The 20,983-nt window shown below is 37.6% G+C and overlaps 2 protein-coding genes across 3 annotated transcripts; one reads left to right on the forward strand and one right to left on the reverse strand.

Moving 5' to 3' along the window:
• The first annotated feature begins 23 nt into the window (after positions 1-23).
• LOC109594159 (heparan-sulfate 6-O-sulfotransferase 2) lies at positions 24-3,451 on the forward strand. The gene is made up of 3 exons (XM_020009349.2): positions 24-344; positions 612-1,266; positions 1,822-3,451. The coding sequence occupies exons 1-3, from the start codon at positions 159-161 to the stop codon at positions 2,253-2,255; spliced, it is 1,275 nt and encodes a 424-aa protein (XP_019864908.1). The 5' UTR covers positions 24-158; the 3' UTR covers positions 2,256-3,451.
• A 233-nt stretch (positions 3,452-3,684) lies between these two features.
• Positions 3,685-19,461, reverse strand: LOC109594180 (atrial natriuretic peptide receptor 1-like). Of its 2 annotated transcripts, XM_020009375.2 has the most exons (15): positions 19,273-19,461; positions 17,015-17,038; positions 11,175-11,300; positions 10,907-11,114; positions 10,550-10,849; positions 10,044-10,487; positions 9,234-9,924; positions 8,620-8,844; positions 8,434-8,551; positions 8,194-8,344; positions 7,536-8,121; positions 7,056-7,477; positions 6,773-6,994; positions 6,511-6,712; positions 3,685-6,215 (listed from the first exon to the last, which is right to left on the reverse strand). In XM_020009375.2, the coding sequence occupies exons 3-15, from the start codon at positions 11,287-11,289 to the stop codon at positions 5,940-5,942; spliced, it is 3,960 nt and encodes a 1,319-aa protein (XP_019864934.1). In that variant the 5' UTR covers positions 11,290-11,300; positions 17,015-17,038; positions 19,273-19,461; the 3' UTR covers positions 3,685-5,939. The 2 variants fall into 2 exon arrangements, with proteins under 2 accessions (XP_019864934.1, XP_049822633.1); XM_049966676.1 differs by lacking the exon at positions 17,015-17,038.
• Between the last annotated feature and the right edge of the window lie 1,522 nt (positions 19,462-20,983).

Raw genomic sequence — 20,983 nt, forward strand, 5'->3', positions numbered from 1 at the left:
ATTTTACAGTTGGCATCCCTGACAACAGCACTGGCTGTCACTCAGTGCCGTCCGTCATTCCGTCAAACGGCCTGGTGATGTTTGTTGTAAACAACGGAGAAGTAACACGATAAAGTTTTATTAGTTAAACATCAACTACCTTGATCCTCATGGAGTGAATGATGAAGAAGTCGAAAAACGTTTCAGTGCAAGTGATCGACAGTGATATAACTTTACTCCTGCCTAATGGTACTGAGATCAGGCAAATGGAGCCCAAATACTCTTGGCTTAGGAAAATCTGCCTGGTCTGTTTTTTCCTTGCAGTGTTTGGAATCGTCGTCTTTGGATATTATTCCCCGGATAAAGTAAGTTTCCTCATCGTTCGAATTGTATATATGTTAAAAATAAAAAGTGCTTGCGAAAATTTAATTTATTAAATGTTTCATGTGCGCAATCTATTAATCATTATAAAAACATATCAAAGTGATAAGGTATAATAAACATAACTATACTCAGTTCATACCATTCTTAATTGTATGAACATTATGATAAATTGAAACCAATGTTTTATACATAATTGTCGGTTAGATACTAATTGAAACAATGGAATCAAAACGTATATTTTGTTTAAGGTGCGCGCATTGAACACGAGAGAATTTCCCCTCGTCAGCGACGACAATTTGGGTAAACCGCTGGGCTTGACGCACACAAAAGTGGGCCTGAGCTATGATGACATGCTCAACGACGACTTCGCCTTCGACATGGACTCGCACGATGTGATGGTCTTCTTGCACATGCAGAAGACTGGCGGCACCTCTTTCGGCAAGCATTTAGTCCACGATTTGGACCTGAAACGTCCGTGCACGTGTCCGTTGTCGCGGAAGCGCTGCTACTGCTTCCGGCCCCACTCGAACCAGAGCTGGCTGTTCAGTCGTTACACGACAGGCTGGAAATGCGGCCTGCATGCCGACTGGACCGAGCTAACCAGTTGTGTGGACGAGAAGCTGGACGAAGCGGAGGGTTCGTTCAAGAGACGATATTTTTATATTACGCTGTTACGCGACCCGATCGCCAGATACTTATCCGAATTCAGACACGTACAAAGGGGAGCCACATGGAAGGGTTCGCGACATTATTGTAACGGGAGAGATGCGACCGACGAAGAAATTCCACCCTGCTATCGAGGGCTGACGTGGGAGGCGGTCGAATTGGACGAATTCATCGATTGCGACTCAAATTTGGCTGCGAATCGCCAAACTAGAATGCTGGCCGACCTCGAATTAGTTGGTACGTTGATTATTTAGCTTCCAATTGATTGTAACTAATTGACTAATCGTAAAATAAATCACAATAAGCCGTTCGTCCCAGTGAACCATATCTATAAATTTTATTTTAACTATTTTAAATGATTTTTTATATTCAATTAAATTCACGATAAGAGTGTATACATTTAAAAAACGAAACGTCTGAAATACCTGCATATTGAATAATTCATTTTTTTCGATGGGTTTATAAAATTACAACGATTCTTGCGCTTTACTTTGAATACTAATTAGATGCGGTTATGCGAAGAATAATAAACAAACATCTAAAAGAAAAACAATCAAAGAATCTTCGTAAGTTTGATTTGTGAAAATGTTGCGTAAATGATGAAAGAGCATCGATTATCGACATCTAAAAATAGTTTAGAATTGGAACAATCATTCCCTTCCGATCGACCTTAATTTGTCTGGTATTGTTACATCAGTGTAACGTTAATTTTGTTGATTCTTTAAAGGCAAAAAAGTAGATAAACAGGTTCCGTTACAAATGATTGAATGATTATCAAAATTTTAATTTCAGGTTGTTACAATAAAAAATACATGTCGGCAGCGGACAGAGATCGAATAATGCTGGCGTCCGCCAAAAAAAATCTGCAGTCGATGGCCTTCTTCGGCCTGACCGAGTACCAGAAAATATCCCAGTACATATTCGAAGAGACGTTCAACTTGCGTTTCCTCGTGCCTTTCGAACAAAACAATGCCACCGTCTCCAGTTCGACGATGCCTACGTTGACGAAGCGTCAGCAAGAGAAAATCTCGCAACTGAACAGTCTCGACGTGGAACTGTACGAGTTTGCGAAGCGACTTCTGATGGAGAGGTTCGAAAAGTTGAAAGCCAGAGATGCCGATTTCGACAAAAGATTTAAACATTTGGGCGAAGTTGTGGGACGAAGCGGGGTCACCGAATTCGATTGGGACAGGCTGGATGATCCGACGCAGTCGTCGGAGGACTGAACGTCAAGCTCAAAAGTCGCGACGCCGTTTTATGTTGATGGATGGATTTTTATCGACATATCGAAGATTATTACAGTCATTCGGTGCAAATTTGTAAGGAAATTTCAAAATTCTCTTACACATTTGCACGGAATGAGTGTTATATGAGAAGAAGGGATTAATATAGGTGCAATAGTTCAGTTCGCATTCGACCTTCTAAACATAAAACTAGTTTGCGACGATTTATAATTAGGTAATGTCCTGAAGGTGACATTTTTAAACGTGATTTTAGTCATATTGACTGGTGGTTTTAAGCATCATAAATATCACCACCACCACTAGTGTTTAGCCAGTTATACCAATTTATATTCGTATTCGTAATCCAAAACGAAAATGTTCGTTCACTTATAATGCATATCCAGATTTGGTTACAATTGAATAAAGTGATTATGCATCTCCCTCTCTCTTTCTCTGTTTGTGAGACTGATTATTTGATTTGCAATAAGCTTATGCATCGAATTCGACACGTAAGGTATAGAATAAGTTTTTAAATATACACAAAGATAAGTTGCAGTACAAATTTTAATTTTTAATTTCCTCATCAAGTCTTCCCCCATTCAAGTGATTGATGATTGTTGTTAAGAATATTGTTGTAAGAAAGCACTGTATTTTTCGGGATGCACAAGCACTAGTTGAACACTGCCTTTTTGGTTGTAACATATTGGTGGACATCACTAATTTTAGAATTTTAGTTTGTAAGTTATAGTATTATTTATTACAAAAACGAAGCCAAAGAAAATTGTATCGTGACATTTTTATTGTTTAGGGTTGATTTTTGTGTGATGCAGGATTTTGTTGAACACTCTAATGGACAGACAATCTTTGTATTACATATTGTTAAAGGTAGCTATTATATGAATATGTTTATTTAAGATAACGTTAATATTAGGTTAATAGAATTCACGTATACATGCTCTACGTTTAATTTCACGATTTTCATTTGTTTAGTGCATGCTCTTTTACTTAACAATAGAGGATTTTACCGTTCCATGGTTGAAATAATATGTTGCATTTACTTTTATAAATGTACAACACTTATGACTGATTTTATTTTTAAATACTTAGTGGTACTTATAAATGATTTTAGATAGTTTATTATTATGTTGTATGTAAAATAAATATTACTTTTGCATAAAATATAAATATATATATATATACTTTTAAATTGTGTTATATTTCAAATTCATTTGAAATACTCAAAACATTTCTCCCACAGACTATTTCAAGCATTTTATACAACTATATTATTATGGTCATCCTGAATTTTATTGTGTAGAGTTGGCAGCAATGTGGGTTGGATTAATTCGCATATCATAAATATCGTTTTAATTTATTGTGGGCTGAGACAAATTGTAAGTTTTTAAAGTAATCATATGTTTTTTTTTCATTAAATTAACGGATGGATAATTCAGACTTTAGTAATTTTGCAACTTGGGTAGGTAGATATTCAGAGGAATCGTGAAAATTTCGTGTTTATTAATTATCGACATTATTCTTATTCATAATTACCAACCTATATTATTTATTATATAATTTATTGTAAAACGCGGCCTAGTATCATAAATCCGGGATTCATAAACGAACTGGCACAACTATAATAGGTCTACAACGTGAATGATATTCACGATATTGGTGACAAATGTGTTTAAATAATGTGAATTTAAACATTTATGCCCCATAAATTACATGAAGAGGATGATGATAGTGCATTTTATTTACATAGTCCCTCAAAAGAGATGGCAATAATTATATATTTTGACTAATTTTATGCATATAAATAATAAAACATAATTATTAACAATAGTTTTATTGACTTTTAAAAATAAATATTTCCAAATGGACGAATAGTAAATACCAACGTATTTGATTACAAAAACCAATATACTGCATATTGTTTTTGTATCGTTATTTACAAATCTAGATCAGGTACAAAATTATTAAATATGTTTACATACAATTCACAATCAAATCTCCACATTCTTCCATACACAGTCTTTAGACGAACACTACGATTTATTTTACAATTATATACATTAGCTAGTGTTCCCTCTGTTCGACATATAAAGGTAGGATAGGTGTTTTCATTAACCTTTCAGTAGTAGCGTTATATCTTGCTGAGACTTTAGTACTCGCGTCAGTTTGTTAGTTTAAGCAAATAATATAAATACCTAATAAAAATTACATATGTATATTATATACGATTAATAATCAATATATTTCTTAATCGAAATTAACAACCGATTTAAATGTAAGACAAATGGGCGACCACTGCAAGGTTAACACATCAGTCAATACGAAAATAATTTCATTACAATTACAAAGTCTTTATGAATTTAATACACTACTGTGCATTCAATCAAGAATTGTACAGTCACTTTCTTCAATATTTACACACATACATTATAAAAAAAAGAAAAATATGAATTCGATGCGTAACGTCTCGATTCTTTTACAATAATTATACTTTCTAAAGGAACTTAAGTCATGGTTTTGAGGCCAACAGAAGTGCTTTTAATTACAATTATTTGTATATTATATATGTTTAAAGTAACATCAGCATTTCTGTATGATCATGTGATGTAACAATAAATTCGCAGGCAAATGCGACCTTACATTGGTGCAATTTGAGCAAATTAAAAAGTTGTATAAAAATGTATAAAAGTACGGAAAATAATTATATACATAGTTTTGTTTTCAGTCAACCATTGCGCAATTAATTTACATTACGTGAATTAAACAGATGAGAGTATAAAACCTGTAGAAAAATGTGTTGTTGCGTTGCAGTTACTCTTGTAATTATATTTGAAATGTAATTAATGATCGATAGCAAATATAAACAAAGCAATTTGCACAATTAACAATAACATAATTAAAGCACTCGGATGATATATTCTCGTCTTAATGCATTAAAGCGTTGTCTAGAAATTAAAAATAAACAAACACTGCCCCATATGTTTAGGACAAATAAATTACTTAATACTAGCTACATGAATTAAATGACTAGATCAAAAATTATGGAAACATATTATATACTGTCTACTTAATATAATTATATAAAAATTAGGACACAAATTTAAAGCATTTTTTACTATAAAAAAATAATATCCAACTTTAATAACTTAATACTTTTAACCAAATATATCGTTAACATTTTTTTTTTTGTTTTTACAAAATCAACAATAAACACATAAAGCTGATTGTCAGATGTAAAATTACACTAATCAGAGTTGGCAGTGAAATTAGAAAAATGTATAAAAATTCAAATTGCACCTACTCTGTATTATCTAATTAACTAAAGTATTAATTAGTCTTTGATTCCCATTAAAGAAGTGACACAATGAGTATAATCGGCTAGGGAATCTAAACTCGGACTAAGTCATATATTTGGTATTCGTTTTTTGGTTCATTACAAAATGGCTTGCATACATTTCCATAATTTTTCCTAAAACACGTCTCGGAAACTGCACTTGGAATGCATGAATCAGGGACCGAATTGAGTCTTCACGAAACCGCTCGAATACTGTCGAAGATTATTTATTGAAGCAATGGTCGGCAAGATTGGTCATTTGGTCATCTTTCACTTGGCTATACCTGAGATCGTCAGAGCGCAGTTTCGAATCGACCCGGGCCGACAATTCGGCGAGCTCACACTTTTGTAATGACGTGACCGTTCGATGTGGTCGCGATGTAGTCGTCCTCTTCCGCTTGACAGCCAGAATCTTCCCTCCTCGAGTGTATAGTTACGTATTTGCCCAGGTTCAAGAGACTCGATGTCGACCTCGAGGGACCCAGGAGCGGTTCCTTAGGACAGCTGATGTCCATGGGGATGCTTATGCCACTGTCCGTCACTCCGCCTATCGATTGCTGTCGAACCGCTGTCGGCCTTATTGGGGGAATTCGGGCAACGCCGTTCTGAGATACCTGCAAAACGCATCGCAGGAAGTTATGCACTTGTTCGCCGATAGCTTTGATGCCGGTTAAAGTACGTTTGGCTAATTTATCTAAGGGGAGGCGTGATGCGAGATGCGGAAGCGAAACAAGCACTCGGCTTAAACATTTAATCAAACTCACTTACCACTGCAAAAATCGGACGTTGTCTTCACACATTTCCTGACAGTGCATACAAAACAAACAAGAATTTTGACTCTCGCCAACGATCTTAGCCAAACAAACCTCTAATACTGTACTGTCGTTCTAATTCGAAATAATCACGTACCCTATTGGTGGATGTCCGCTTGAATTCTGGCATGTCCGACATGTCGATTTCCTGGTTCATCTGATTTGACAGGTCCATTTGAGGTGGATCTTCCAAACAGGGAACTAACAGTGTTGGTCTAGTTGCCAGGTACTCCACGATTTGACTGGCTCGTATCCGGTCGTCGCTGTCTTTCTTCCAGCAATCTTCCATTAACTTTTTACTGGTAAAACACAATTATAGCACATTAGATAACGCAAACTAAAAAATTCGGAGCACTTACAGGTCGTCGTTGACTTTGACAGGATATTTGGGAGTACCGCCGTTCCTAATGTAATCCAATACCCTGTTGTTGTCCATGCCCTGATACGGGAAGCCACCGAATGTGATCATTTCGTACAGCAAAACGCCGTAACTCCAAACATCCGAAGCCAAATAGAACCTTCCCGTCATTACGCTTTCGGGCGCCATCCATCGAACGGGCAACATTCCCTTTCTATTAAATCTGCGAAAGTTAAACAAAATGTAATACGGAGACTTGATAGGAGTACAACAGTTTAAAATACCTGTAGTAGGACTCGCTGCATTCAACTTGCCGTGTCATACCAAAGTCACCTATTTTAACGACGAGTTTACCGTTAACGAGACAATTTCTGGAGGCTAAATCTCGATGCGTGTATTTCAGCTCAGCCAAATAACTCAAACCTCTCGCCACGTCCAAAGCCATGTCGGTTAATCTCTTCGGTGACACTTCGTCGTTTTCGGTGTGAGCGAGATGACGACGAGACAACAAAAAGGTTTTCAAGTCGCCGTAAAGCATGAACTCCATAATATTATACACCGGGTCCTTTTGCGTACACACACCCACCAGTTTTATTATGTTGGGATGGTCGAAACGTTTCATTAAGTCTGCTTCAGATAAAAATTCCAATTTTTCTTCGCACGTAGCGTTGGGCTTTAACGTTTTAACTGCGACCGGCTTCCAACCCTGAAAACAAACGAACAAATGAATAGAAAGCAGAGGGGGATGGTGCCAAGACATTTACCCCTTTCGCGCCCAAATCAGCTTCACCACCGTACACGGTTCCGAAGGCTCCTTCGCCAATCTTACGATTAATGACAACATTCTCGCGTGCAATCTCCCAAATCTCCAGATCGCTGAACGGAAACCCAAACTTCTTGTTGTCGTTCTCCAGTTTTTCGATGTACGTATTCTTTACGGCAATCTTCTCCTCGTAATTGTTCTTGATGCACTTGATCACCAATATTATGAACACAATACCGATCACGGCGATGATCACGTTCAATATGATCAACGCGTGCGTGCACTCGACGTTGAAGAATCGCGCGACCGAGTCGACGATGCAAACGGGGGGCGGTTGCGTACCGTCGTCCGGCGCATTTCCATCTTTGGTGAACCACTGGATTTCCTTGAGGAAGGTTAGGTTGCCGCCCAGCACCTCCGGTCGATCGTCCGTCAGATTCGGATGGAAGTTGGCCACGTGGATTGACTGGTTGACGCCGCGCCACTGGTAAATCTCGATGATGGAGAAGCGGGACGGACCGCCGCGAAACTTGATCCTGCCGGACACGCCGTGGAAGTCTGTTCTTTCGATCTCTTTCACCAGCATGCTGTAATAGAATTTTCAATTAATGAATCTGTCCGATTTGAAGAATGTTGGCTTGCTTGCTTGTTTCTATTACCGGGTTGTTCTTTCCGAGTGTAAGTCCAGTAAAGCTTCTGGATTGGTATTGACTAGTTTGTCAAGGGCGAGGGCGTAAGTCCACACTGCATCGTAGGCAAATCCTGCGTAGTCCGACGGTTGGATTGTTAAGCTTTTCGTACCGTTTTTATCTATGTTCGCAGACAGGAAATATTAACCGTTATGTCATCTTTACAATATACATAATTAAGCAGATTATCAAGCGGAATTGCACACTCACTGGATTTTAAAAAGTTGTAATAGTCTCTCCTCCATTCTTTGACGGTTTTGTTTTCCTGCATTACGCTGTCATCCGGAGCAAAGTAGGCATGTGTCATCGACAAATATCCTTTGGCTGACTAATAAACAAACGAAAACGAATAATGATAAATACTCGTATTGTAATTATTGAATAGGCAGTCCTTACTCTAATCATTTGATCGGTGGTACAGTTGACGGTTTCGTTGTTCCTGTGATTGAAACTGTCTGTGTCGTACCACTCTTTATCTAGCCATTTAGGGAGGAACCATACGTAACCATCTTCGGCGGTCATCTGTAGATTCAAGGCTTCGCACATTACACTCCTGGCGACGCTTTCCACTACATCGGCGATTATGATCTTCGCCGACTTGCTCTTTAGATCTTGTAAATACTGGAAAAGCAACGAAATACAATGGGAACAATGCACAAACATTATTTTAGTATGTGTTTCGGACATGAAATCGTCACATCGTCGTTGTATTATTAAACACATAAAACTAGATTAAAGTGCCGGTCGGAGTGGTTATTTATAGCGAACGACTTTGTCTGTCCGTCGACTAAATTACGTATACACTGTATCTTAATTTGTTTTTCTAGTCGGTTTGTACAGGCGATTTTCATTAATGATACTAATTTGAAATGCACCATTTCGAGGCGATACTTCGATAGTCAGTCGGTGTGTAAAACTAACCAAAGTCTAATCAATTAATAAAAAATATTGTTGACGATTATTTGTTAAATAACAATTACAGGAATAACAATAAAAATTGAAAACTATACCCTGGTCATTCCGTCGTTTTCTCGTTCTCTAGGAAACTTCTTGTTGGTGATAAAGGTGATGTTCTCCTTCTCCAACAGATCCCCCATGGAACTCAAATATTCGGTGTATTTTTGGCCGTCCTCCGTCAATGCGGCCACCCTTTTCCAATTGAACGTTTGCATCAGCTTCAGATAGACGTGATTGTAATGCTGGTTCTCCCCGATGGTTCGAAAAAAGTACGGATACTTGTCGCGATTCGAGAAAGAAGCCCCTTCGGCGCTGTACGAGATCACCAGCATGTGATAGTGGCGGGAAACGCCGGCCAAAGGTTCGACAGTATCCGAACACGCCGGTCCCAGCACCCCGACGACTTTTCTGTTGTTGAAGCTGTCGACGACCGTGTCGATGAAGTGTTTCATCACGCTTTCCGCCTTGCATTCCCCGTTGTTGCCCAGCAGGTCCAGAGTGTAGCCGCTCAAGATGGAGCTGTTGCGATTGACGGCCAGGGTGGCCATGTGGGCGGCTTTAAAAATCCCCCTTCCTTGGTAAGAGGAGCCGTTTAATGGAAAAATGCCGCCGATCGAAATGTGGTCTTGCCTGTTGGGGAATTTCCACGTCACATTCCATAAGGTCGGATTGCTCCTTAACCAGTTGCACGCGACTTCTGAAACGACTTTTGAACTGCTTTGTTCGTAGGCCGTTAACAGAGAGCTGAAAATACCACGAACGAGGATGAGTAATCGAAAACATTTCTAACAGATCAAATGCATAATTGCGTTGTGACATCACATCTATTTATTGAATACATGTTCAAATAAACAACGACTTACGTGTAGTTGTCCAGTTTGAAAACTTTAAGGGCGTCGTGGAGCGGCTCCGCAATCGTCTCGACTTTGCTCCACGCGAACTTGACGAGCCTGTGCATCTCGTATTTGCATCGCGATTTCACCTGCGACCTGAACAGCTCGCAGTAATGGAAATTGACGCTCACATACTTTCGCTCGTCTTTGATGATGTCCGAAGGCGCCCAATGCAACATGACCAGACTCTTCGAGGAGTTCCGTAATTTCCTGTATTTGTTGCTGAGATAGTCCGTCGCGTCCCGCAGGCGAGAGCCGAGCCAGATGACTTTGACACGCAGTCCCAGCTCGTCAATGTCGCTTCGCACGAAGCTCGTCGTGTTGTAGTCGGAGGTGAGGAGCAGGGCGCACGTCTGGCTCGTGCACTGTCTCGGTACGTACATGCTGTTCTCGCAGAACGTGTCTCTGCAGCCTCTGCACGAAAACGATACAATAACCAACAAAACGATCGACAATTTGGCGAACGAGATACGCACCCGGGGTCGTCGAGAGCCATGTCGATGAGATGGCGAAGATCCGAGTCGCCGACTTCAAAATGCTCCACGTCCTCGTGCTGAAAGATACTGTAGTGGACCTCGCGATAGGATTTGTTCCACTTGTTGCCGTAGTACTCCTTGACGGGTGTGATAAACTCGACGGGCACGAACCAACCGAACCTGCCCGGCGACGTCACGCTGCCGCACTCCTTGATGAAGTGCTTGGCGTACTCGTTGTTGGTGTCGAACTCGGACGGCACCCATACCTCCAGGTTCAACAGGGTGTTCGGAGGGTCGGAACTGAAGAGGGAATCCATATTAATTACCCACACATCCCTGGCGGTCACCTCAACGTACCTTTCTTTCTCGTTGATGAGGCGGTGCATGACGTCGGTGAGATTGAAGTAGTCCTGGTGCTCCTGCAACGTGATGTTCTGGTATCCGACCACTTCCTGCAAGTAGATCTTGAAGACGTGCGTGATGAGCTGGTGCGACACTCTGTTGGACACGTCGATTGTGATCGGACGCACCGATCCCGAGTAGTAGACATATTTTTTGCCTGGCTCTAAAACGAATGGCTGTCAGTAAAAGTATGAGTATAAGGAAAAGGGAGAAACTACTGTACTTGGTATTGATAAGCAGGATTGGTCCCCCTTTGCACTGGTGGCAACAGTTCCGAAGATCAGGGCGAAGATGCAAAACAAATTCATCAGTCCCCGTTTCGAGTATATTCGTATCATCTTTTAGTCAGCTGGAACGATTAATCAACCATTATAATTGTCCTTATCTGGACAATTAAAAATGAAAATGTGTTTGCTTGCTTATTGATTTATTCGGAAATTAAACAACAAATTGATAATGATTTGATTTTATAATTAATAAAATAATTAATAGTTTTCGTTCGAAAGCTATTACTACATTTGTTGTTATTGCGCATTACAATATTTATTGCAATAAGTTGTAACATGTTTTAAATCCCACTCGATTTGTTTTTTCGTAATTATTCATGTGAGATGTTTATGCGTAGTTAGTGAAAGAAGAAAAGGAGGTTCATGTGTATGAATTACAACATATTCAGACAGTTTACTAAGACAAAAGATTCAGTTTTAATGGGGTGGGACATGTAAATATGTGACTTTTATTTATTTATAGTGCTAATAATAGTTACATACATAATTTATGTTTATTGAGAACTTGGCATGAACTGTTTATAATTATTGGGTGACATTCATTTTTACAGTATGTATTTTTGAGATCTGAAAATTCCTATTATTATTATTTTTATTACTTCTCGTTGATATGAAATTATTCTAGGTGCATGAGGTAAATGAGAGTGGTGAAGAGAAAAAGTGTTGTTGAGACGTTTGGGATGATTACCACTATTATATTTTATCTTACAATTAAACATTTTGTCTGTTTATGGATTTGTAGACTGTAAATAATCTATTTTTGTAATAATTATTAAAATTTAAGAGACAGATGAAATATTTTAAAAATAATTTTGTTATAATGATTGGAAAATGTCTCTCTTTGTGTTTAATTTAATTAATCTCTTAGAATACTTAGAAGTGGATGAAATTTCTTCAGTTCTTCAAACCACATTTTAAATTAAGATATTTCCTTGCTATACATGTGCTTTTGTTTGTGGGAATAATTTTTGTTTTATTAAATTCTTTCATAAAGGAATCAAATTTCATATATCTTAAGGGAAAAATACAAAGATTAAAGTATCTTGAAAGTGAATTGGATAAGTCTCTACCGTAAAACAAAATAAATTAGGTGAAGAATTTGTTGGTTATTTCACTGATTTATTAATATTGCATGAAATATTAATCGAAATGGTATTAATCATTCTTTCACACGAATGAACTTGATTTTTCAAAGAAGATTTAGTTATGATGATGATTTATTTTACTAGTTCGGTTAATAATGAAGAGGTAAAAGTGTCGGTTTGAAATTTCATTTTATCATCATTTATAACTTGAAATGTTTTTCTAATTTGTTTTGTACAAATATCTCATATCGCTGGAAGTGATACTAATTCTGTTATTTTCAATGAAATACTAAATATATTTTTGAGTTTTTAAATATTATATGCATGAAAGGTATGGTCTAACTAAAATATCCGTAAATTACTTAATTTTGAGTACTGTAAAGTTGATTTTTATCACACAAATTAAATTATAAAAATTTTTGCAAAACAATAACTCAAAAACTATTGAATTTAGATTTAGAACATTTTATAGCTATTATATTTAGAATTAGATGTAAAATTTGAAAATATACAGGGTGGTTCATTAAAAATAATAAAGTTGATTGTGTATTCACAGTTCAAGTCATGATTGTTATACAAATTTAAAATCAATATCTTCTTATTCTTCATAAATTTGTAGTAGCTGATTAGTTGTTGGAAAATAATTAATAATTTGTGCTCGTTTTTTATGAGATTAGTCGAATCGAGTAGAAGTGTGGGTTTTGTAAGTTTGGGGAACGTTTCGTCACCGTCGTGCGGTTTCGTTTTTCGTCTTGCATATCTGGCCACGCCCCGTTCCCGCAGACGTAAACATTTCACTGACCCTGGATAAGCCAATTAAAAACCTGACCTCTGACAAATCTGCAGCGCAGTAAAAAATCGAAATGTCACAGCCAATCGATGCGGAAGTGTTTCGACCATTCGCCAATCGGATCCGTCTTGCGTTCGTAATTTCTAATAACTCAGTAACGTCGAGTAAACAACGCAATTACGGCCAATCATCGTTCGAATTTCGCCTCTCAAATTGTGACGAGGGGGTTCAGTTAATCGTCAAATTGCAATTTGGAATCGGATCGATCCGTCGAGTTTCCTGGCAACCAGTGTGAAGGGTCGAAGGGTCGAATGCAGTTTTCAGGTGTCTCCTTCGAGACGGACCCGAATAAATCGGCGGGAGTTTGCGCCCGACTGGCGGCTCGCGTCTAGACTCTAGACTCTAGACTCTAGACTGTTTGTCGGCCGGTTTCCTCGTGGGACACTCCACTGGAAAGCGATCGATCTGAATTATGCCCCAAAAATCCGAGCAAGGAGTGCGAAGGGTCGTCGTTAACCCTTTTGTGTGATCACAATCTGGTTTAGTGGATAGTTTGCGCACTTTGTACGCCAGACGAGCACAATGTAACTAATGGGTAATCCGTGATAAGGCGGCTTACGCTGTAGTTACACGTCCTCCGCAACTGTATTCTATTTGGTTCGATGTTTCTCACGTTGTTGGTAACAGGCGTAAAAATGAATTAAATGGTGTGGTGGTGCGACACTGAGCAGCACCGAAAGGTCACAGGAAAAATACCAATTTAATTAGAAAGTTTACTGTATTGATTGTAATCGAAGTGTAAGACTGGATCTTGTTTTTACGTCTCACTCATTGTTTCATTGTGTTTGTTTTTGTTTGGATTTGCTCAATTATTACAAACATAGAACAATCGTCTGCTTTTGTTTTCTATGATAAGCTTATCAAAAATTTCGATAGTTCTATACACATACAACTCTCTCGTGTGTTTGCCAAATATTATTGTAGACGTTTCTTAATTTGTCTTCATCGCATCAAAAATACTTAAATATTTAGGATAATTTTTTCTAGTCTCGAACGTAAACTAATTGTTTGTCCGAAGCAGAGTTAATTAAGCTGTCAAAAATATAAATAAAAGTGTCCAGTTCTGTATGAGTGGAGGGTCCAACAATGGTACCATGCAGGACACAACACCAAATGTGAGCAAGTGGTGCCGATGTAAACAACACGCAGCGGTTGCGGCAAAGTAAACCGTTGAACGGAGCCATCGGTCTGTGTCGGCCTAGAAAGTCGGATGTGAAAACCGTTTTTGCAAAACTCCATCGAGAACAATGAGTTGCAGATGCACGTTCGTTTATTTTCTTTCTAATTATGTCAGTCAAGGACGAGGCGAGCGATTATTTTGTTTTCGGTACTAAATAGGTTTCCGGCCTTTAAACGCCACTAATGGAATAACAAATGTTGTTGTCTCGATGCACCTGACATCTTGTGGCGCTGCCACCTTTTAAATTCAACAATATCTTACTTCTCTTTGTGTTGTCGTTGGTAAATTTTGGGGGATTTTACTATTTAGAAGTGGTACATGTGTAACTTCAACTTTATTGCATTTTGACTGTTTTGAGTGTTGAAGATTAATCAGTTAATTAATAGAAAAAATATTATTAACATTTTACCATTATTATAATTATTTTAAAGATTATATATTCTGAAAATATAAATATATTCTGAAATGTGATGTATAGAGATATGTTTGGATGTGAAATTAAGGTAATTTTGCAGAATCCGCGACTTTAAGGGACATTTTCAGCGCATGCGTCGTGAGGTACTGGTTTCCCATTGAACAGTTTACAGTGCGGTGTTGCCGCTTTGTAACGGTGAAAATATTCGAATTGTTCTTTGTAAAAGTTTTGGGTTTATTGTTAAAATAGTGTATTAATTTTTTTTGTTTAGTATATTCTTTTTTTTTACTGCTCATTAATTAAAATATTTTATATTACAGGTTATATTCTCGTGGTGTTTGTATGCTTTAATATATTTTATTTACTATTTTCATTTTTAAAACATTATATTTTAATTATTTTGTTAAGATCATTTTTAATTTATTGATAGTCATTTTTTAAGTTATTTTACTTTATAGATTATTTGGGTGTTGTATTTCTAAAAATTACTTATTTATTATTACCATTATTTTTTGGTAGGTACAATCTTAATTTATTTTATCTATATAGATAATCGTATTGTATTTATTTTTTTTTTAATTTTTTTCCAATTTATTAATAAATTTTATTTATTTATTTATTTATTTATATGGAGAAATAAATATAAAAGTCATGTTTATGAGCATTTTAAATTGCGTAAAGATGCAATATCCACTGGAGTAGATTTGTTTTTGTTTTAATTATGTTGTTTTCTATTATAAAATATATAAATATAATAATTTGTTGATGTATTATTTTAATATACTTATTTGACTTTTATTTTTTATAAAAATTATTCTCCTTTATAAATTACCTAATTATTAAATATTTTCTAAATTTATTTAATAATGAAATTTTAATTAGATATTAAACTATCAAAGAAATATAGAGTAAATGAAAAAATTAATTAATAACATGAAAAACAAAATAAATTATATACAGATTTTTAATAATAATAATCTCTACATATTTTATTAAAAGTGAAATCTGTCAACTATATCGCATAAGTTGATGCATGCGTTAAAAATATTCTTTATAGTCGCGGATTCTGCAATATTACCGAAATAGGTTATATATTCTAAAAACATAAATGTAATTTGAAAAGAGAGAATTTGAATACAGAAATATATTTAGATGTGAAGTTGGATATAGAAGATAAATATGTAAACAAAAAATCATTATTAGTTTTTAACTAAGTTTCGTGTATATTTTAGATGTAGAATACAGTTGATAAACATTTCGCACGCCACTGTGGCAAGAACACCGTTCGTGGGCGATAAAATTATTTTCTATTATCTTTCTAATCACAGACTAACAGATAACGATTTGGAATAAACAACGCACGACACGACACGACAAGCGACAAGAGCCAACACATTAACAACAATAAAATTGTCTTTTTAATTTTCCTCAATATCTGAATGGTCAAACTACTTTTTTTCACGTTTTTATCGTATTACTGTAACATGCGGAAACCACAACGTATAATAATGTTTACGTGGTCCCGGATTTAATTTTCTACTTCGCATAAAACGATTTTCTTTTTCCCGTCAGGAAAAAGATTTATCCGCGTCAATATCGTTTCGGCTTCGTTGTTTTTTATGGGGATTGACTGATTTTAGCCCGTCACAGTATAAATATCCTCAGACTAAAAATAAAACGTTTAATCAAATTTGTGTCAAGTCTTTTGTGCGTGTTGATAACGGAAGGTGGTTACGCGGTGTTTCCCCCACAATGAATTTTAAGTTAAAATTAAGGCAGGAGAGAAAAGAGAGTAAATATGGGTCGGCCACCCACTCGGACCGTCGTGGTCGTGGTCGTATCCTGTGTCCCGCCAATGACACAGAACAATAATAGCTGGATATTTAAAATTGTATTGAAAAGCGAATAGGCCAGATATTCGTTTATTGGGAGTAAAAAATTACATAAACTATCAGTCGCACTTCACATGTCTCACAACCAGTTTTTCCTGTTTTTCATAAGTTTCACATAAATTCATCTATTATTCGGCGAGAGGTTCATTAAGAACCAACCAGATAAGAAATCAATTAAAAGGCCGGCATGAATGAAATTCCTGCTGAAACTCACGCACACACTTTCACAAAACCGACCGAAGATTTCCTCCGGTTTAATTCACACGATCTTGTCTACTTAACAACAACAACAACAACAACAATTGGGATTCCCTCGTTCGCTTTGCGGTTTCGTGTGAGACAATGTGTACTTACTTGGGCGCAACGGTTCGATTCGTCCTGCAACAAAAAACAAACATCCGTTAGAAAGTACCCAATGTCGAATTGCATTTGGTTAAAATTCGATTCTCGCTCCGGCTGTGGAATTATCTCAGTGCCATGAAAAACAAATGCACTTGATTAACGTTATTTATAGCTCGACTAAATTGTAAACATTAATTTATGTAAATAAGAACGTATTTTTATTTATTATCGGCCAATTCGTAATTGATTATTTTGAAGGAGTCACTCTTTTCAACTGGACTGACTCGTCCTTTCTTTATCGTTCCCTTTTAACTAATTGTGCAAGCAAATATACGAGTACTACAGTGGTTGTTGTTATGTTAGAAAAACTGTTTGTTTACGAACAAAACCAACGAGAAACGTTGTTTGTCTTCGAAATGCAAACAAATTGCGGAACCGGAATTTTCAGACGAGTGTCGAAATTTAATGACCATTTATTCGTACCGTAATGTTAGGTTATGTGTATTAACCCAGATAAACATAACAACTTTCTTTCGTTTCGGAGACATTTTAAAGACAAAGGCGGCCGAAAAATTAGGGGTCGTTTCCCCCTGCCGGTCTCTGACGATCCGGAGTCACGTAGTCACCGGCGGGAAAATTGCATTAGACGACACACCGAATGAGATAGACAACTTTTTTCTCCCTTTTGTGCGTCTATGGCGAGAGCAGTAGTTCAAAACCTATCCACTGTTTTTATAAAAACGGACGGCCGGTGTTGTGTTTTTCTAAATAATTGTTTAGCCAATCAATTGAAACTAGAAATCGTTATTAAAAACAATTGTAGTTTATAAGTGTTAATGATGAATTATTAGTGTTTTATTCGGTGAGTACCAATGGCGCAGACTTTGCTTAAATGAATTAACCAAATAACTGTTTGTTACTCCAATTGACAACTATTTACGCAAATCCGCAGATAAACTTAAACTCATTGAAAAAATTTCTTATCTTAAACTGGTGATATTGATTATTACTACTTATTCTGAGTATTTATCACTACTCGGAAATTATTTTCGGTTGTTATTCAATCAACAAATATTAATTAAAATCACTTAGAGGAATAATTTGCGCACACGTCGCAATTGCGGACTCATTTTGAACTATGCAAATTATCAAAGTTGGGCCACTTTTGTTAGGTTAGGTTACTCTGATATTTGGTGAGCATCTTTTGTAGAACATCGTGTAAATGTAAACAAAGTAAGTAATGCGCTTCCTTTAATTTTCGGATAACACTTTATCGGAACGACATAAATTTGGCATAATCAAATTTGTGCGGTTAATTCCCGCAGCAATTAACAATTCGAGGCGTTCCTTAATGAATATTTAACAGCGGAGACGTATAAATAGTTTTAGTATCAGGACAAACAAAAATGTCGTCGATACTGGTTTTTACGTTTGCGAAACTGACACAACAAAACCAGTTGTTTACTGCATTGGTGCGGACCCACCGACTGACTGACTGACTGACTGTTCCTCTTCTGCCATTCTTTTTTTGTCGTGCCACCCAAACATTGTGGCCTTATCTCCCAACATATTCTAATTGTTGATTGACCTTTTAAACACTTTTTAAGTAAACAATTTATTATGGTCTTCCGTCTCTCTCGTTTCATTCAATCATCATCGAAAACGAATCGACGTGAAGAGCAGGCAAGGCAGGTAGTTGTTCGGGTTCCAATCTTCGGTTTTTATGACCTGGCGCTTGTGTTACATTTTTCTAGATGTTTCAGAGGGGATGATCATTTTGCGCCAAGATGGGATCGGAATGTTCTTAGACTCTTTCCAAATGTTTACCTGCGTTTTGCAATTTACTGTAATTGTTTCTGAGTCATTTCAGGAGTTATTCATGCAGCTCGAAGTGATGAAACGCCTGAGGAATTTACAGTTCCATTAAGTGAAATACTGGCCGTAAAATTGAGAAAGGAAAACAACAAGATGACTGGACGAGTTGTGAAACTCTTTGTTTTCTCACTTTGAGATAAATTTCAGTTTTGTAACTGCGATGCTGTTGTTGTTGTTGTTGTTGTTGTTTTAGTTGGAGAGTCAAGGAATTCGGCCGAGTACAGAGCATCGAAGAGCGTTAATTGCGTGTTCGGTTGTTCGAGTGCGTTATCTGGCTCGCACAATTTTATCTGTCTTATTTAGTTGTTTACAAAACAGACGCACACGCAGCGTTGGCTCAGACGTGGCGCTTCTCGCTCCGAACACTGTTTTGTTTTTCTCCTTTCTCGACTCACCTTGTAACCGGATCGGAACCGACGGTCCCATTCATCTTCGGGTGTCCGTAATCCGTAATCCGTAATCGGTAATCCAATCGGAAGGAGAGTCACCGTCACTCCGAGCACTGAACTGAACAATGGAAAAGAGCACAAACACTGAAACGGGCACAAATCGCGCGATTTTTGCCTCGACCGTCCGTGCGTCGTTTGAAACGCGCTGCTCCGTAAACGCCACTCGATCCACTGCCGGTGCGGCGCGGCGCGGCGGACACGGCGACCGCGGCTCTTTGGGAACGGCGCGAAAAAGGGGGACGGCTGTGCGCCTGCGCACTCGCCGACGCCACGGTTCATTCATCCCGGCTCCGTTTTCGGGACGCGACCGCCTCAAAGGGACTCTCGTGTCCCTCGACGACTCAATCGCACGTTCTTCCTTTTCCCTCTTCTTTTCATTAATTACACTGGTGGTGGTCACACACCTCCGTCAAGGCGACAACGACAGACGCATTGACCGCCGTTTCCACGAATTCGGCCTAAACTGGGTTTTTTTGGGTCGGTGCCGCCAAATGTGTCGATGCCACACAGACCGACTGTTTACCAGGAATCCCATTGGGCGATGTTGTTTATCCAATAATCCCAATTCTGACTAATGTTATTCACAACAGTTCTTCGCTCCTTCCTGTTTGTCTTTCGAGTGTTTCGACACAGTTAGAAAGTGCGCAAAATGGGCCAACCGTTAATTGTGATTGGTTGTCAATCATTCTGAGGATTGATCCGATGGAAATTTATGCGACAGTCCAAGATTAATCATTTGTTGTAAGCTTATCCGCAGATGGCTGCCGAAACATGAGCAGAAATTCCAAACTCCATTCAGGCACTTAGTGTTTGCTTTCGGCATCGTTCAAAAACAAAGAACGTTTGATGTTGTCTAAGAGCATTAAGCCGTTTACGGAGTGTTCCGTTGTGGGAGCCATTCGTAGGCGAGGAGAGGAAAGAATGGTACACAGGTAGAAAAGGTTTTTTGGCGAAAGGTCCGAAAGCGTTTCTGGGAAGCGCAGCGTTTCGCACAGTCCGTCGACCGACATTCCTGACGTCTGCCTTTTAATTGGGCTCGAAAAGTGTGGATTGTTCGTTCAATACGGTCAGATGAAAGATGAGTCGATTGGATTCGATTAGGAGAGCGTCGAGAGGTGCGATGGAATTCCACTTGTTACGTTCGCATGCGAGTATTGTTTTATTTATGAGCCACATTCCCGAACAGAGGACACGCATCTCGAAACCGACGACGTAAGTCCGAAACGCGTGGGGATGAAATTTTAATTTTTTATTCTAATTCCCACAGAATATTAAACGACACAAATTAATACAGTTAATTCATATTTAACAATTTATTCTAATTGGATCGTGTAGAAATATAAATGTAAACTATTCAACAATATTTTATGATTATTTTCTAACTACTTTATTTAACGTAAACTCCCTATTGACATTAATATTTTATATTATACCCATTTTACTTTATGACTTCAGCATTTTTCTGAGACATGATCTCGATCAATTGGTTATCGTTTTAAAACACACTGCTTTACCATATTAATATACTCCTAACTTACATCAAAAGTCTATTTCTTAATCGAAAAGTATACGAGTCGACTGCATTTTGAAAGGGGCGATGCCAATTTGTTCCATAGTGGTAAATTTTTACTGGGTCTCTAAAAATTCAGTCGTATCA

Source organism: Aethina tumida, chromosome 4 (assembly GCF_024364675.1).
Source record: "Aethina tumida isolate Nest 87 chromosome 4, icAetTumi1.1, whole genome shotgun sequence".
Taxonomy (NCBI): domain Eukaryota; kingdom Metazoa; phylum Arthropoda; class Insecta; order Coleoptera; family Nitidulidae; genus Aethina; species Aethina tumida.

Coding starts and splice junctions, on each gene's coding strand:
- LOC109594159 (XM_020009349.2), top strand. CDS start 159: ATGATGAAGAAGTCGAAAAACGTTTCAGTGCAAGTGATCGACAGTGAT. Junction 345..611: donor GATATTATTCCCCGGATAAA/GTAAGTTTCCTC, acceptor ATTTTGTTTAAG/GTGCGCGCATTGAACACGAG. Junction 1,267..1,821: donor GGCCGACCTCGAATTAGTTG/GTACGTTGATTA, acceptor TTTTAATTTCAG/GTTGTTACAATAAAAAATAC.
- LOC109594180 (XM_049966676.1), bottom strand. CDS start 11,289: ATGATACGAATATACTCGAAACGGGGACTGATGAATTTGTTTTGCATC. Junction 8,345..8,433: donor TTACAACTTTTTAAAATCCA/GTGAGTGTGCAA, acceptor CTGCGAACATAG/ATAAAAACGGTACGAAAAGC. Junction 6,216..6,510: donor AGCGGACATCCACCAATAGG/GTACGTGATTAT, acceptor TGCGTTTTGCAG/GTATCTCAGAACGGCGTTGC.